This window comes from Miscanthus floridulus, chromosome 6 (assembly GCF_019320115.1).
Source record: "Miscanthus floridulus cultivar M001 chromosome 6, ASM1932011v1, whole genome shotgun sequence".
Taxonomy (NCBI): domain Eukaryota; kingdom Viridiplantae; phylum Streptophyta; class Magnoliopsida; order Poales; family Poaceae; genus Miscanthus; species Miscanthus floridulus.
Genome location: NC_089585.1, coordinates 42,848,898 through 42,867,531, shown reverse-complemented (window position 1 = coordinate 42,867,531; position 18,634 = coordinate 42,848,898). Strand labels below are relative to the sequence as shown.

General features: G+C 47.1%; 1 protein-coding gene and 1 non-coding gene across 2 annotated transcripts; one reads left to right on the top strand and one right to left on the bottom strand.

The window, feature by feature from the left end:
- Positions 1 to 11,613: 11,613 nt before the first annotated feature.
- Positions 11,614 to 11,952, bottom strand: LOC136460533 (uncharacterized). Its single transcript, XM_066460193.1, has one exon. It carries the CDS (start codon positions 11,950 to 11,952, stop codon positions 11,614 to 11,616), a length of 339 nt encoding a protein of 112 aa, XP_066316290.1.
- A 6,077-nt stretch (positions 11,953 to 18,029) lies between these two features.
- LOC136462152 (small nucleolar RNA R71) lies at positions 18,030 to 18,137 on the top strand. Its single transcript, XR_010760670.1, has one exon. It is a non-coding gene; the product is annotated as a small nucleolar RNA R71 (small nucleolar RNA).
- The last annotated feature ends 497 nt before the right edge of the window (positions 18,138 to 18,634 follow it).

The window sequence follows — 18,634 nt, the reverse complement described above, 5'->3', positions numbered from 1 at the left end:
CTACTTACTACTACTACTTGCTACTCCTAAGTGGCTGCTGCTCTTACTCTACTACTACCACTCCTTCTCTATTTTTTTTGCTTATATACTGCTGGTGTGTAGTGGCTATTACTACTACTACTACTGCTACTACTTAACTACTACTACTACTACTACTACTACTCCTACCACTACTCCTACTAGTACTCCTCTTGCTCCTACTACTACTCCTTCTCTGTTTTTTTGCTTATATACTGCTGGTGTGTAGTGGCTGCTACTGCTGCTGCTACTACTACTACTACTCCTCCTACCACTCCTCCTACTACTACTACTACTCCTCTTACTACTCCTACTACTCCTCTTACTACTCCTATTACTCCTCCCTATACTTGCTACTCCTACTGCTGCTCTTCTTTCAGTGATGCTCCTACTACTCCTCCTAAGTGGCTGCTGCTCTTACTCTACTACTACCACTCTACTGCTACACTTACTCTACTCAACTACTATCTACTTACTACTCCTAAGTGGCTACTTCTAGCTACTAACTATTGGCTGCTATTGCTTTTTTTGCCAAATCTCCTAGGACTCGCCCAGGACTTGTTGTCCTATCTTTTGCCATCAGCTGCTGCACTTTGTTTGCTAAGCAGCTGTTGGTTTTTTTTGCCAAATCTCCCCTCTCCTCTCCTCTCCTTTGTTTTGTCGATGATGAAATTGTCCAAGTCCATACATTATATGGAATATGAGCTGATGATCAAGAACTTGTGAGAAACTTGGCATCATTAGCAGCCGCCCCTACATTACCTTCTCCTCTCTTCTCTGTTATGATGCCTTGATGCTCCAAGTTCAAGATTAGATGATGATTGACATGTTTCTGAGGCCTCTACCACTGCTACTACTCTTTTTTTAATATATTGTTGTTTTATAGGACTACTTTGGTTTATAGCCCTTTTTGATTTCTTATACCTTCTCGCGTACCTAAAGCACACTTTCTTGCATCTATTAGAACAAAGCGTGAAATAATGTCATGGACACCAGACAGTGCAGCTCGATGCCCTGAGCATGATGAGCACCCAACCAATGAGGAGCAAGCACTAGAGGACCAGCTAACTCAAGAGCAGTTCGATAACGAGTTAGAAAAGGATCTAGAATACTCAGGAGCAGTGCTGATAAGGAGGAAGGGGGAGCAGAAGGAAGAGCAGGAGAGGCTAGTTGAAGGTGAGGAAGAAGAGGATGATGATGATGATGACTCAGAAGAGGGATATGAAAGTCCCAAGGATCCTTTCCCATGTGAAGCCAGAAGGAGGCCAACGGAGGAAGATTTGGACAATGATTTTGACCCAAATGAGGAGGTAGGAAAAAAGCCTTAGCTTGTAAATTTTGCTAAAGCTTTGGCTGTGTTACCTCTGCTAACACTTTGACCTATCGTATATATAGGTCCCTCTTGAAACTTGGAAAAGACGATGTCGATGTCCGCGACATCTCGCTGGACAAGATAGAGTAGAGGAAAGGAGAGCAGTGGCAATAGCCACAGAGACGGATCATGATGCCTCTGCTCCATAAACTCAAGACACAACCACTGACTACCAAGCCTAAGAGGAAACGAGGGATAGAAAAGGAAATCTATATCCAGATAAGGCATGCTATGTGATAATAGAGGTCGGGCCAGCAGGGGAGATCCTTGAGCTAAAGGAATTAAGAGGAAAATTCCGTAATGCGATCGGGGCCCTAGTAAGAGATAAATTGAACCCAGCAATCCCTAACTAGAAAGAGGTACTAGAGCACACAAAGAATGCACTATGGGACAAGCAGCTGAAGGTCAATTTTAGATTTTCGGAGGGTAAGCACGAATTGGTAAAAAATGCTATCAAGATGATGGGAGAGTCATTCTGACGTTAGAGGTCAGGATCTCAGCATGAAATATATCCAAAAGGGGTTAACTCCCTTCAATGAGTTTGGCAAAATAACTCCTAGTCAATGGGAGGAGCTCGTGGCTCAGAAGACTTCACCGGAGGCATTGGAGCTCAGTGCCCGTAACACCGAGCTAGCGAAGAGGAACAAACATCACCATCATCTAAGCCCTGGTGGCTACTATGCCAAGGAAGAGCAGTTTAGGAAGATGGACGAAGAGGCCGCAGCTGCTGGGAATATCGATGTGATGAATTTGAAGGTATGCTCAAGGAACTGGATATATGTGAGGAGTACAGAATCATTCAGTAGTAATCTTAAGTTTGATAAGCCAGAGACCCAAGAGGCGGTATCAATGATACTAAAATATGCTGAAGTCAAGGAGAAGGGCTCATTCAATCCTTCTAGAGAGAGGGACAAGCTTAGCCTTGGCTTGGGAAACAAGGAGCACACAGGCCGCACCTGGGGGCTATGGAAAAGGATGACCTGGAAGCAAGGATTCAAAGAGGACAGGCACATGTACAAGAAACATGGCCGAGACCAGGAGACTAGTCTTGAGCTCCAAGTGAAGGCTCTAGTTACGAAGGTGCTGGAGGAGCAAGGACTATCTATGGAGCCACGGATATTAGAGACGCTATTGGGAGAACTGGCATTAGTTGGCAGCCCTCCGAAAGTTCCTAGCAGCCAAGGTTCCACTACTGCCAGAACCCCAGTCGATCAGCATACAGGAACCAACTAGTTGCACCTTGGTGTTTCTTAGTGGCCGACAGAACACTGTGATGGAGGTGGCAACGGGTGTGGCACATCCTCCTAGTGGCTTACACCACAATAATAAGATACCTCTGGACTACACTAGGGTCGAGGTGCATATAGTGAAGCCTGAGTTCATGCAGTGGAGGGTAGACTATGCAACTCTCGAGGGGCTGGTGTTACTCGGAGACGTTATGGGGCAGTTCATCCTCTGGCACAAATGGGACATTATATTGACTGCTTCTTCGCCGCCTCCCCTCTCCCAAATTTAGAGCGAGTTGTTGAGGTCGGGGAGATATTTTCACTGTCTCAGTGACCCCCACATTCCTGAGATGCCACATTCTTCCCCTCCTCCTAGCGAGTATGTGCCTGATGAGATGCCACAACCTTCTCTAGCTCATATCGAGCAAGTGCATCATAAGATACCACAGTCTTCTCAACAAGCACAGATGATACATGAACAACGAGTGCCTCCTGAAGAAGCTGCAACACAAGAAGATGATGACGTGCCTGAATGGGAACTTCGAAAGAAGCATCCAATCACCATAAGGCCAATTTATGTTCCGATCAAAGACGTCTTGTTGGTGTCCAAGTGGTATTCCTATGACCAGTTCAAGCCTGAGAACCAAGTTAAAAAAGTCCCATCATGGGGTTCTAAGGAGGTCATCACTAGCAAACTCCGCCAAATTGCAAAGCAGTATCCAAATGTTGATGCCATCAAATGGTCAAAGGATTGCCTAAAAACATATGAAAGAGGCAAGCCCTTCCTACCAAATTGGGACATCCAGTGCCTACCACTTGGAATGAGAAGGTTCCATGATTGGTACTTGCGTGTTCTCCCAACGAGCATAAATATCATACAAGCATGCTTCCCCACCGGCACATTTGGAAGCCCAGCCGGGAAAATTGTCTTTGACTTCAATGACATGCAAACATGCTTTCACCTAGGAGAAATGGAGATGAATCTAATTCACACGTGGTGCCTGTAAGTCCTTGTCCTCCCGATATGATATGCATGTAATCTTTGAATTTTGTTGTAACTAACCCACGCCGTAATTTGTAGAATGCAAGTGCACATTGTTAAACAAATGCCAAGTGTGAAAGCCGAGTATGTGGACCCTCAAGCTATAGCCCAAACAAATTTCAATTACCCTAAACGGTGGACACTTGATGCCAAAGAGCTAGCTGCTGCAAAGACTCTTCGGGAGAAAGAGCACATCCGTACGGCGAAACTAAGGGAAGAGTCCCTTAAGGTTGCGGCATACATTGCCCTGGCTTTCAAAAATCTCCAACAACACTCTACTATATGGCTACCATACAACTCCGAGTAAGCTCAACTCTATACTTAAAGCTTTGTTTGATAAATTTTATTCGATGCAAAAGAGCTTATCTAGTTCTATGATTAAATCCATGCAGCAACCACTGGATTTGTATAGCCATCGATGTCGAGAGGAGCATGGCATGGGTCTTTGATTCATTAGATAAGGACGCGGTGACATACAAAGACTTCATATCGATTCTCAAGACATATACATATCGACAATCCTCATTAGCTTATATGTTTGTATACATACTTGTAGCGTTCAGTTTTGGATACTAACAAGTTGTATCTGCTAAAATAATTCGAACAGGGCATTTTGGTTCTATGTCACTAATCATCATGGAAGGCATGATCCAGCAAGGAAGGAAAAGTTGGCTATAAAATCACTATGTGCGGTAAGTGTAACTTACTTCTCCAGTACTCCATTACATGGCTATCAAAAGCATTACTTAACATTTTCATATGCAAAACACATAGTGCCCCAAGCAGAAGCCTGGGAGTGTACATTGTGGATACTATATATGTTCTATAATGAGTAACACCAGGTGCCTATAGGAGACACCCCTTAAGGGTAAGTTTGAACCTCTTCACCCATAGTATAAAAACTTCATAAATGGTATGAAATACTAAACATAAACTTGTTCTCTTGTAGTGGAGAGAAGAGAAAGGAATGAAAAGAGACTCATACAAGGATGACCAACTCTTAGAGCTTGTCGATGACCTTTGCAACTTCATATTGGACCAGATTGTACACATTAGAGGCGCCTACTATGACCGAGAGTCTGAGTTAGGTACAAATCCTTAGTACAAACATGTTGTGGCTTAGGGACCGAAGACTGTAAGAGTGGAACGTGCAGGGCCTAGGGCTTGAAGCCTTGATGATGAACTGGCGGCGCCATGCTCGGCGCCTGGCTGAAGACTTGTGGCAAGAGATGGATCGTGAACAGTAATGCCTAGGAACCAAGGTGAGATAAACTCAACCCTAGGCTAACCTTTATTAATCCATAGAGTTTGATACATATAGGACTAAACTTAACCAACTATCCCTATCTTTTAGGACTCTTTAATCTCAACTAACCAAACCCTAATGACTATGAATCCCAACTAACCCAACCCTGTGCGCCCCCTGGTGACCCCCTAGCTCGGCACACGGTTGAGTGTAGCCACTACGGCGTCTATAGACTTTGCCGCACATAACATCACTCCCCCCCTCGGCAAACAGCTTGTCCTCAAGCTGAAAGGTGGGGAATTTGACGCGGAAATCCTCGAGCGGTTCCCATGTTGCCTCAACTTGCTAAGACCTGCCCACTTGATGAGCACATGCCAGACCCCACGACGCAGCTATGCACGCAAGACCTGGTCTGGTTGGAGCAGGCGATGTCCCTGGTGAAGCTGAGGCAGTGTCGTCATTGTAGATGGAGGAGGACCGCAGAATGGCTTCAACACCCCAACATGGAAGACGTCATGAATCCTGGCTCCAGCTGGCAGCAACAAGCGGTAGGCCACCTCGCTGATGTGTTCGACGATCTGGTATGGCCCGATGAACCGTGGACTTAGCTTGCCGCGATGCCTCGGCAACAGAGTCTATGTAGGACAATGCAGGATGCAGAGCCAAACCTAGTCACCCACCTGAAACTCCAAAGCATGATGAGTGCGGTCATATTGGCGCTTGGCATACTCCTGAGCCTAGAGCAGCCTGGCACGCACATCAATGAGGAAGTCATCGTGGTACTACAGGAGGGCATCAACAGCATCTGTGCAGGAGGAACCAATAGTATATGGCAGCAAGGCTGGTGGTGGTCGACCATAAACAACTTGGAACGGTGATGTGCGGAGGGCTGAATGATAAGACGTGTTGTAGCAATACTCCGCCCAAGGAAGCCACTCAAGCCATGCGCGCAGGGCGGTCACCTATGATGCACTGGAGATACATAGCTATAGTCTTGTTGACCGCCTCCGACTGACCATCCATCTATGGATGGAATGCTGTACTGAGTCGTAGCGTGACACCGGCAAGCTTGAAGAGATCACACCAAATGTGTCCTGTGAATACCTGGGTCCCGATCACTGACAATTGAATTAGGGAACCCATGGAGATGAATGATGCCGTCAAAGAATGCCTTGGCCACTAACATAACTATGTACGAGTGGCTAAGGGGTATAAAATGAGCATGTTTCGAAAATCTATCGACCATAGTCAATATGACACTCTTTCCATGGACCCGTAGAAGCCCTTCAATGAAGTCAAGAGCTATGTCTGCCCACACCTACGAAGGTACCTCCAAGGGCTGCAAGAGACCGGCTGGCCAGAGGGAGTCCACCTTGTTCTGCTGACACACGGCGCAAGAGCGGACAAAGTCATGGACCAACCCGCTGTCATGGTCGATGAAGAATTCAGAGCGAAGACGCTGCAAAGTCTTTTGGAACCCTTCATGGCCTGCTGAATGAGCAAGGTCCAGTACCATGGGCACAAGTGGTGACCCATCTAGGATGAACACCCTATTGCCGTAAAGTATCAGTCCATCCACCACACGCCAGGGCATGCCGCGCTAGGCGACACCCGTGTCTCGGAGGGCGCGCAAATCCGGGTTTTCCAGCACCTCCCATCGTAGCTTAGCAAACAACTCAAATGACAGACCAGAGATAGCATGAGCAGCAGCGTCATCATCATGACAGCAGGAAAGAGCATCTGCCACAGTGTTGAATGTACCTGGCCGAAACTCCACTGTGAAGTCATAGTCGAAGAGCTTGGTTACCCAATGATGTTGTGGCGACATCGACAAGCGTTGGTCCAATAAAAACTTTAGTGCAGTAGTGGTCGGTACGTACCACAAAACTATGCCCCCACAAGTATGGTCTCCAGTGTCGCACAGCCTACACGAGACCGAACAGTTCACGCTCATAAGCCACCAATTTCATATGTCGCTGCGCAAAGGGCCTGCTGAAGAATGCAATTGCACCAGTGCCCTAATGAAGAACAGCGCCGAATCCCGTCCCCGACGCATCATAGTCCACTGTAAAGGGCCGGTCAAATGCCAGCAGCTGCAGCACTAGCGCTGTAGATAGTTCTCATTTGAGGGAATCAAACGCCACAATAGCCTCATCTGACTAGGAGAACGCATCGCGCTGAAGCAGCCTAGTTAAGGGTGCCGCGATGGTGCTGTAATCCTTGATAAACCTATGGTAGTAGCCAGCCAAACTGAGGAATCTGCGTAGGCCATGCGTGGTTGCGGCCATGTCACTACGGCCTCCACCTTGGTGATGTCCATGGCCACACCGTCAGCTGAGATCACATGCCCAAGATATGCCACCAAGGACTCAGCGAATGAGCATTTGCTGCGCTTGAGCCGCAGCTGGTGCTCATGAAGCGCTAACAGGTCCGCCTTTACCTACTGGAGATGTGCTGTCCATGAGGGGCTGTAGATCAAGATGTCATCGAAGAAAACCAAGACAAACTTACGCAGAAATGGTTGTAGGACGACATTCGTTAGGCTCTGAAATGTTGCCGGCGCATTGGTGAGGCCGAATGGCATGACCAGAAACTCGAAGTGTCCATGGTGTGTTCTGAATGCCGTCTTCTTGATGTCCTCTTGATGCATCCGGACCTGGTGGTAACTAGAACGAAGATCCAACTTTGTAAAGAACCGTGCACCGCCAAGTTCGTCGAGCAGCTCCTCCACAACTGGGATGGGGAACTTGTCCTTAACCATGCAGCGCATTTAGAGCCCGGTAGTCAACACAGAAGCACCAGGATGCATCCAGCTTCTTGACCAACAACACCGGACCTGAGAACGCCGAAGTTGACGACCGGATAATCCCCTGCTATAGCATGGCAGCACACTGGGTCTCTAGCTTGTCCTTCTAAAGTTGTGGGTATCTGTATGGCTGGACTGCTATATGTGCTGTGTTTGGCAATAAGTGGATGTGGTGATCACAACATCGAGCCGACATCAGTCCTTTTGGCTCCACAAAGATGTCATCAAACTCCTATAGTAGGGTCTGTAATAGGGTCGGCCTGTTCGGTTGTACAGCATGGAGGCGCATCGACTGAACATCATATCGTGTGGAGCCGATCCCTCTCTAGAAGACACATTGACCTGCCCTTGTGAAAGCCAAGCATAGGTCGTCGAAATCCCACAAGATGGGCCCCAATGTGCGAAGGAAATTAATGCCGAGGACCATGTCGTAGCCATCCAGCGGAATAGAATAGCAGTCCACCGTGAACGTTTCATCGGCAATCCTGATGGCGACGTCTGTGGCTAGGCCACTGCATGCGACGTGGTCTCCATTCGTGATGAGGACGCTTGCACTGGGGCATGGGCGCATGGCTGGAAGTGGAGGCCAATGCGGCGCATGATGTCCGCACGCACGAAGTTATGCGTAGACCCAGAATCTAGGAGAGCGACAAGCTGTGTATTCCTGACCTGAACGTAGAGCTGCATCGTTGTTGCTGTTCGAATGCCAGTGATGGCATTAAGCAAGATCCATGGAGCTTCAGTGTTGATTAGGGGCAGTTCTACTATTGAGGCCCGTTCCGGCGTTCATATGCACGTGCCAAGCGCATCGCCTGCTGCAGGCCTTGCGGATCATGGAGCTCGACATCCACACGGATATGATCCGACAGTCCACCGGTGAATAGCTATGCTTGCTGGTATGGTGAGAGGTGGCCTACATGCGCCAATCTAGCCTAGAAAGCATCTAGATAAGCTTCAACATTTGACGAGAATGGCAGCCTTGCCAAATCAGCGAGATGGTTGGTGTTGAGGGGAGGGCCAAACCGCTGCTGACAAAGTCGACTAAAATCATCCCATGTCGGTCGCCCGGCATCCCACTCGAGAACGGTATACCACATCTGGGCCTTGCCGGTCATGTGGAAGGAGGCGAGCCACACCCAATTGATGGCCCGGGTCTACTATCCTCTAAAGAACTGCTCGCACTTGAGCAACCATCCCAACGGATCTTCCACCCCATCATAGCACGGGAACATCAGCTTGTGGTAGCGTGGCACCACTGACTATTTAGGGTCTAAAGGTCGATGATGCACTGATGTTGGTGACTGCATTGGTGCATGTGATCCAAAACCATGCATGATCTGGGACAGGGAAGGTATTGGCAAGGGGGACGGCGGAAAGGAGATCTCTGTGATTGGCACGCCTTGTGACATCGGTGGCACCGCCATCCACCCCGAGCTAGCACTAGTCACCATCTGTGTTGTTAGTGTGATCGAAGGAGCCGGTGAAGAGAACGGCAGCTCCCACCCCAGTCTCTGTGGAGGGAGACCACCATAGCCAGGCAGCCCATACTGAAATGTGGAGGAGGAGGGTGGGCTTTCAATTGCAGACACACGCAGCGACAACTCCGCAACTTGGCGCTACAACATGCCCATGGTAGCGGTCATCCCATTGAACGCCTAGGCAAGGTCTGCCGAGGAGAAATCTGGCTGTAGCCCAAGCACTGTCGCCGAGACAATGGGTGCTGTCATGGTAACTATGGCGGCAGAGTTGACGGGCGTGGTGACTGATGGGTTGGCGGTGGAGGAGGGGGGTGGTATGGGCGCAGAAGCCATAGGAGCAGACATGGCTAATACCAGGTTGTTGCGGCTTAGGGACCGAAGACTAGTAGGAGTGGAAGGTGCGGGGCTTGGGCTTGAAGCCTCGGATGATGAACTGGCGGCGCCGTGCTCGGCGCCTGGCTAAAGACTTGCGGCAAGAGATGGATCATGAACAGTAACGCCCAGGAACCAAGGTGAGATAAACTCAACCCTAGGCTAACCTTTATTGATCCATAGAGTTTGATACATATAGGACTCAACTTAACCAACTATCCCTATCTTTTAGGACTCTTTAATCTCAACTAACCAAACCCTAATGACTATGAATCCCAACTAACCCAACCCTGTGCGCCCCCTAGGTGACCCCCCTAGCTCGGCACACGGTTGAGTCTAGCCACTACGGCGTCTATAGACTTTGCCGCACATAACAGCGTGCTACAGTACCCGCAATGCTATAGTATCCGCGAGTACTATTCACGTGGTGGTGGCGGCAGCTAGGGCTAGGGGTGTAGGGGGAGGCCAGCCGTGGGGCTTCGTCCACGGTCGGCGAGAGAGAAGGGATTTCCTTCTAATCTCTTGCTTGATTCTAGATTGATACATCTCCTCCCATTATATAGAGAGGTCTAACTTGGCCCCTGAGCAAATGACTAATTAACCCTAATGGGCTAAGGCCCAATAGGCCCTTGACTCCTCTAACACTACACCCCACCTGGACATGCAGCTCATCCTCAAGCTGCAATCTAATAATGACACTAGCGATGCCTCCACTAGACACAAACCTAACACCTAAAAATAAGCCTTTTACATCTCGGCTTATTTTATTAACCTGAAGAAGACTACAACTCTTTATTTTTGACTCCTGAAGATACGGTGGGCACCCTCCACTTGCTAGACCAACACATGTGTAGCCACCTGGATCCCATGGAGACCATCGGAACAAGAGGGGTTCACGGGTATGGCCACCTAGAATTAGTGGCAACAGCAACCAGCGGAGACGTGCTCATGGCACACGATGGCGGAATGCGATGGCGCTAGGCAGTGTGTCCCCGCTAGGTGACAAGGAGGAAAGCTGCTCCCATATCGCCGATGCTGCAGAGTTGGAGTTCGCCACCCACAGAAAAAACACCATGCTTGCGCCTAAAGACAACAGCAGGTCGGCGCGGTTGCTGGTGGCCGTTCGACCAGGCGAGGTCGACCAACCATGCTAGGTTATGCTCCCCTATGCTGAGGTCGACCACTGCCAAGGTCGCCTTGTGCATAGGTGAGCGCATCTTCTACAACCGCCGGCGCGCTAGGAGGCCACGTGCCATAGCCTACAGCCGCACCGCCGCAAACACCTTGCAGGCACTTGCCAGCGCAATCAGCCTTCCTCTCCGTGAGCTGCCAAGGCTGCTGCTATAGGGACGACTAGCCGCCGCCGCTTGAAGATGGGGGTGTTGTCATCCCTGCCGACAGTGCTAGGAGGCAATATGCCACCGCCTGTAGCTGCACCGCCGATGCCTGGATGTCATCCACGCCCCTGTAGAAGACGCCATCGCTGTCCTACTATGGCGGCACTGAGGCTAGGGGTGGTGAACGATGGGATCCATGAAGGAGAGGTGGAAAGCAGCGTGGGACTGCTGCTCGGTACCGACTGTCGGCTGTGCGCCAATGTTATGGATGAGGGTCACGAGGATGTCCATCTGGCGCTGCAGGTGGTCGAAGGTCGCCATCCACTCATCGAAGGCGTCTGTGGAAGGTGTAGGCTGCTGCACAGGCAAGGGCACCACAGTGGCTGTGGCGGTGGTGAACACGGGTGGAGCTGCGGAGGACAAGGCCGGTGGTGCTGCGGAGAACAGGGCCAGCGCAGCCTAAGGATGTGTGCCGAGCGGCATGGAGATGGGCACAACGGCGTAGGATCTGGCCATGGTCTCTGATACTAGATTGTTATGGATGGCGTTGGGGTTGTTGGGATCGAGAGGAGCAACCATGTGCCGAGCTGTTGAGGCCCGTTCTGGCATTCATATGCGCGTGCCAAGCGCATCACCTGCTGTAGGTCTTGCGGATTGTGGAGCTCGACATCCACACAGATATGATCTAGCAGTCCACCGGTGAATAGCTGTGCTTGCTAGTATGGCGAGAGGCGGCCTTCATGCGCCAATCTGGCCTGGAAAGCGTCCAGATAAGCTTCAACATTCGACGAGAACGGCAGCCTTGCCAAATCAGCGAGATGGTTGGTGCTAAGGGGAGGGCTGAACCGCTGCTGACAAAGCCGACTGAAATCATCCCATGTCGGTTGCCCGACGTCCCGCTCAAGAACGGTATACCACATCTGGGCCTTGCCGGTCATGTGGAAGGAGGTGAGCCACACCCAATCGACGGCCCGGGTCTGCTGTCCTCTAAAGAACTGCTCACACTTGAGCAACCATCCCAATGGATCTTCCGCCCCATCATAGCACAGGAACATCAGCTTGTGGTAGCGTGGCACAACTGACTAGTTAGGGTCTGAAGGCCGGTGATGCACTAATGTTGGCGACTGCATTGGTGCATGTGATCCAGAACCATGCATGATCTAGGACAGGGAAGGTACTGGCGAGGGGGATGGCGGAAAGGAGATCTCCGTGATCGGCACGCCTTGTGACGTCGGTGGCGCCGCCATTCGCCTCGGGCTAGCACTGGTCGCCATCTGTGTTGTCAGTGTGATCGGAGGAGCCAGTGAAGAGAACGACAGCTCCCACCCTGGTCTTTGTGGAGGGAGACCACCATAGCATGGCAACCCGTACTGAAACATGGAGGAGGAGGGCGGGCTTTCAATTGCAGACATGCGCAGTGACAACTCCATGACTTGGCGCTGCAACGCGCCCATGGCAGCGGTCATCCCATTGAACGCCTGGGCAAGGTCTACCGGGGAGAAATCTGGCTATAGCCCGAGCACCATCACCGAGACAATGGGCGCTGTCATGGTAACTATGGCGGCGGAGTTGACAGGCGTGGTGACTGATGGGTTGGCGGTGGAGGAGGGGGGCGGTGTGGGCGCGGAAGCCGTAGGAGCAGACATGGCTGATACTAGGTTGTTGCGGCTTAGGGACCGAAGACTATAGGAGTGGAAGGTGCGGGGCCTGGGCTTGAAGCCTCGATGATGAACTGGCGGCGCCGTGCTCGGTGCCTGGCTGAAGACTTGTGGCAAGAGATGGATCGTGAATAGTAACGCCTAGGAACCAAGGTGAGATAAACTCAACCCTAGGCTAACCTTTATTGATCCATAGAGTTTGATACATATAGGACTCAACTTAACCAACTATCCCTATCTTTTAGGACTCTTTAATCTCGACTAACCAAACCCTAATGACTATGAATCCCAACTAACCCAACCCTATGCGCCCCCTAGTGACCCCCCCAGCTCGGCACACGGTTGAGTCTAGCCACTACGGCGTCTATAGACTTTGCCGCACATAACACAACACCTTCGTGAGACTGAAATGCTAGCTCTAGGACATTGATAACAATGTATATGGAATTTATATATTTAATGATGGATTATATATATTCTTGTGAATTGGACTTGTAATTGTAGTTTATAGAATACTCTTGTGCTTGTAGTCATGGTCGTGGGGTGTTCGGCAACGCGAACGCTGGTCGCGGGGCGTTCGGCAACGCAAACATAGTTCGGAACGCTGGTCGCGGGGCATTCGGCAACACGAACACGGTTCAGAATGTTGGTTGCGGGGTTTTCGGCAATGCGAACGTGGTTCAGAACGTTGGTCGTGGGACGTTCAGCTACACGATTTTGAATTGTAAATTTGAATTTTTTTGGCAGGAAAACATACTGTAGGGGCGGTTCTAGATTGAACCACCCCTACAAATACCTATTTCCTCTGGTTATCAACCAAGTCATGGACCAGGTTGACCTCACCTAAGAAGGCTAATCCCTGCCTACGCAACGAAGAACACAAGCAAGAACAAGAAAGAACACAACCAAATTGCAGATGAACGATTAATCTCACGAGTTGGGGTCTCACAAACCGATGAACGGCGAAACTGTTCCCGACAGAATAATCTAAGCAAAACACAAAACCTAATGTAGGTGGCGGCTACTGATTATATAGCCTAAGGGACATCCAAGGATCCCTCTTCACGCCCTAAAGGTGTCCCAACATGTTACAAGGCCCAACGGCCCAAAAGACGACGACGCAGCGCTGTGACTAGATTCTAGATGTCAATTTGTTTCAACGATTCCCATTGATTCTGATGTAATTTTGATGTGGTACCACTTTCCATTGGTTTCCTTATGAAATTATCTTTCCATGCATATGTGGATCATCGAAAACGGAGTCCGTATGCGACCTGTACGTCTATTTTACTACACGCTGGTCCTAGAGCTCGAGATGGACTCGAACTTCAAGTTGGACTAGGCTTCCGGCTTAGGTTGGACGTCCTTGCTGGCCTCCTAAGGTGGTGGCCAAGGAGGAGGAATGTCCAAGGGCTTCCTTGGTGGGTTCTCCAAGTCCTTGGGGTGTGCTCCCACTTGGGCCAGGGTCCCAAGGATGAATAACAAGCCCATGATGACAGTGTATCCCTCAGCAGAAACAATAACATAATATCTTGATGGTTTGGAGGCTTTGCTGACATGATATTGAGATGAGACTAGATCTATTTGAAAGCTTATCAAACAAGCTTTCCATCAAGTGCTTATTGACTTCGATCACACTACGGATGGCTGAGTTATGGCCTTTCCAATGAAGCACTGTCGAGCTGCCAATGAACCTAAAATTCAACTTTGATGAACTTGCACGTTGAGACACATTTGTACCTACATTCAAATAATGACATGTACATGTGGAACCAAGTGAATTATAGGAACGAGCTCACCTTATAAACAATGGTCGTATCTGATGGTGGCATGTCCTCATCATCCTCCCCTTCTTGACAACAAACCGTCCTCGATTTGGGATTAGCTGAAAGAAACGTTGTTGATAGTAGCCAACATTGCTCCCCTTCTTGAAATTTATCATGTTTCTTTAAAACAAAACTAGGGAAACTCGACATGACAAGATTATAGCAATTGCAATCCTTTGGTTGATCATACTTTTGCGCAATATTTGGAGATTTCATATTTGAACAAATATAGACACGATGCACCATATACTCTCCTTTACAATTATATTTCCCAATAAAATGATATGTACAAGTAGACAACCACGGCAATTCAACACATTTAAGTTTCTCTTCTAAACTACTAAGAGCATATAAAGTATCAAACTCAATATAACCCAAAGTATTTGAAGAATACAATAATTTCTTTTCTTTTTTTTCGGTAGCAATGGGAAGCAAACGTTTATGTTCAGCATAAGTAATTGGTTCCAAAACATGGAAAACTGAAGCATCATCAACTAATTCATCTTTATCACAAGGAACATCAAGTAAATTATCATGGGACAAAGATAAATCAAGAGAGGGTTCCACTAACAATTGCTCTATGATAGCATGGTTTGTGAAAAAATTTAGTACATTAAGATAATTTTCACCTTCCATGAGTGTAGCACCATGGGCATTACCTGTGTTCTCAGTAGGAGTAATAGGTGCATTGTGAAGTGATGGTTCTGAATTTGCATATGAGGTTGTGAGCTCCTCATTTTCTTCCATGTCATCCTCTCGCTTATATACATTATCCTGTAGAAGGTTAGTCATAGCAAGAGGAATAACAACAGACTCTTCCTCTAAATGGTGCACCTCATCAAAAGAAGTCAAAACAGGAGGTGGATTAACAAAGGTTTCTCGCATAAGGAGTTTCATATCATTCTAAGTTTGAGGTTTATTAGAAGGATCTAAAGACTCCCACCAAGATAAAGCAGAATGTCGTAAAACACTAGCTGTATTTTTTACCTTCCTCCTTGGACACATAAAACGAGTAGCAAATATGTTATCTATGGCAATTTCCCACTCTATGTACTCATCAGCACCTATACCATCATAAGTCGGTGGATACGAACAACCTGTCATTGTTAGAAGACAGCAAAAGACAACACAAAAATATTATCCCTATCAAATGGCTACGTGGTTGCAGTGGTGTCACTTTTGACAACAAGTGGAAGCGTCTTACCAAGCTCTTACAAAGTTCTTACCAATGCAAGCAGTGGGCGGTACAACTGGTGGCTGGTTCGTGATACCTATGAGGCAGTGGTACCGAGATTGCAAGGACCTTTTTTCTGTACTGATCTGAAGTATATATGTGGAGCTTAGGAGGCATGAAAAAAAACAAATATATATATATATATATATGTGGCACACAAGTCAGTGACAGACAACAATATTGAATAAATGTTCAGAGCACTTGTCCTAGTTGCTGGCATATACGTGTTTCTATCACCAGTTGTGATAAACAAGAGAGGAAACAAGGATGAAAGGAAACAAGTATTAAAGGTAGCAACGGATATGAACAAGGCAAAAGGTACCACAAACAATAGAGCTATTGAGTGTTCCTTATGTGCTCCTTTTTGATATATTCTATTCTCTTTTACTATTTTTTTTCTTTTATTTTTTTGTCCAATATTTTTTTATTGCTTTTGCTCTTTTGATATTTTTTTCTCAGCAAGGAGCACACAAGAATAAACCACAAAAAATTTGAGCTCAATTGAATAAAAGATGTGGCCTATAGAAAATTAGAACTGTGCTCTAAAAAGCATACCAAAACTTGTGGGCCCAGAAACTCAATTTTCCTAATCGAATTTCGCAAATCTAATTTTTTTGAACCCAGAATTGCTGGGATGAAATAGATCTAAAATCTTCTAGCGTTCTCCGTAGATATAAAATTTTCCCCGTTTCGAGTTCGGATGCAAAAGTTATGACTTGTTTTAAGCAAGCTACTCGAATAAGGGTTTTAGTGGACACAAGATGCAAACCGATGGTGATACAGAATAGCGGTGGGTGGAGGGATCAACACAAACTAGAAAAGAACACAATCTAAACTAGCAACAAGACTTTGACCTAGGACACAAACTCAACAACGGAATCTGAAACTGAAATATGCAAAGGCTATAGTCGCGGAAGGTTCTAGGACAGGAAATAAAAGTATGGCACTGGACTATGGGACGAATGCGAAACACTCAAAACTAGGGAATAAATGTGAACCTGGCGGTATACCTTAGCTCTGATTACCACTTAATGGAGACAGGGATCCCGATCTTCCGTCAGGTACAGGTAACTATCGTTGTGGTGGAGAATGACACACCGATCCGGCTTCAGATCAAAAGATCGAACCCTGCAATCTTAGCACCACAACTCCTCTGGTTATCAACCAAGTCACGGACCAGGTTGACCTCGCCAAGAAGGCTAATCCCTGCCTGCGCAACGAAGAACACAAGCAAGAACAAGAAAGAACATAACCAAATTGCAGATGAATGGTTAAGCACTCGAAGTTAGGGGTCTTGCAAACCGATAACATCGACTGTTTAGGGGCAGCCTAGGAACCGCCCCTACAAATGCATGATTTGTAGAGACCCTTGCATAGGGGCGGCTGGGCAAACCGCCCCTACAAAGGGTTACCAGCCGCCCCTAGAAATTCTTTTTGTAGTAGTGATTAGTCCATTACAGAAAGGCATTATATTGTGAGATGAGGCCTACTAATGAGAGGGAATAAGGTAAGGAGGATCCTTTATAAGTATATAGTAAGGTTTGATACCTTTATTAGTTTATAAGAAAACTATAGACCGCGTTACATAATTTGCCATCGATCGGGGGTACACATGATGTGCACATTCTAGCGTTACCTTTTATACTTCAAATGTAGATTATTATAAGGCCTTCCATAAAACATTGCATCTACTAAAAATGATTTTAGGGTAACTTGGACACAGTAACATATGTTCTGAGAGTGTTAAACTTTGTTCTCCACAACTTTGTGATTCTATATTTTTATTATAGCTAAGTTGGTCTTTTATAGCAGAAGAAAAACTATTCATTTTAGTATTTATGTTTTCTAGGACCTTATCATTAAAAGCAAGCTTTTTAGAAATATTCTCATTAATCTTAGCTTGTTCTAAGATCAAATCTCTCAAGGATGGTTGTTTAGGATTGAAAGAATTATAGTAATTACCTGGGTACTTACCTTGGTAGTTTGACCGTTGTTGTTGTTGCTCCCATCCTTGCCTTTGTTGTTGTGGAATGGAATTATTGATGATAATGATTACATCCTCTTGAGATTCAGGGAAATGAACCCCAAATATTCTCCACATATGTTTTGGGCATTGTAAGCATCTTGAATAGGTTGACGATGCTTCTTGTAATTGGCTCATTGTTCGAGCCAATTCAATAGTATGTCCATCTTTGTTGAAAGTGCATAGACCTCTTCTGGTACTTCTTCGCTCTTATTGCATGTTTGAATATTGCATTGAGACTAGCCTTGATTAGAAGCTATCGTCTCCATGAGAGCTTCAACTTTTCCAAGGGTGAGTGACATAAATGCTCCTCTAGTAGTAGCATCTAGTTGTTCACTGAGCTTTCTGAGTTAATCCATGGTAGAAACTTTGCATGAGCAACCAATCTTCGATCCCATGATGAGGACAATCTAAAATGTATTCTTGGAAACTGTTCCTATGCCTCTAGAATGGTTTCTCCTTTCTACTGTTGAAAATTGGAAATCTTTCCTCTTAAGGCATTGGTCTTGCCTATAGGAACAAACTTTGCTAGAAAGACCTTCGAACATCTTGCCCATGTATGTTATCTTTGTTGGTGTAAAACCATTGCTTCGTCCTTCCCACTAACGAGAATGGAAATATGCGAAGTAGTATGATGTCTTGAGCGACGTCCTTGATGGTGATCGTGCTACTAATCTCTAGGAAATTCTGGAGATGAGCACTAGCATCTTTATGTGCCTTTCCTGCTGAATGGGGTAGCTTGCACCATGTTGATGAGGCTTGGCTTGAGCTCAAACTCAAGGTTGTTGGTTTGGAGTGTTGGTCCAGTGCGAATGTTCTCGGTGCTTGGAGCAGAGAATTCTCGTAGTGTTTTGTCAACCATAGTTTTAGGAACTGGTGTTGAGCTTCCTCTTGATTGACTTGATTCTGATTGATGGAGATTGTTGGTGAATCACAACCAATCCTACAATACCCTGTATAAGATATGAACAAAGACAAACAAGGGTAAGCCTGCTA

What these genes read in the sequence shown, in the direction of transcription:
- LOC136460533 (XM_066460193.1), bottom strand. Translation starts at nt 11,952, where the DNA reads ATGTTCCTGTGCTATGATGGGGCGGAAGATCCATTGGGATGGTTGCTC.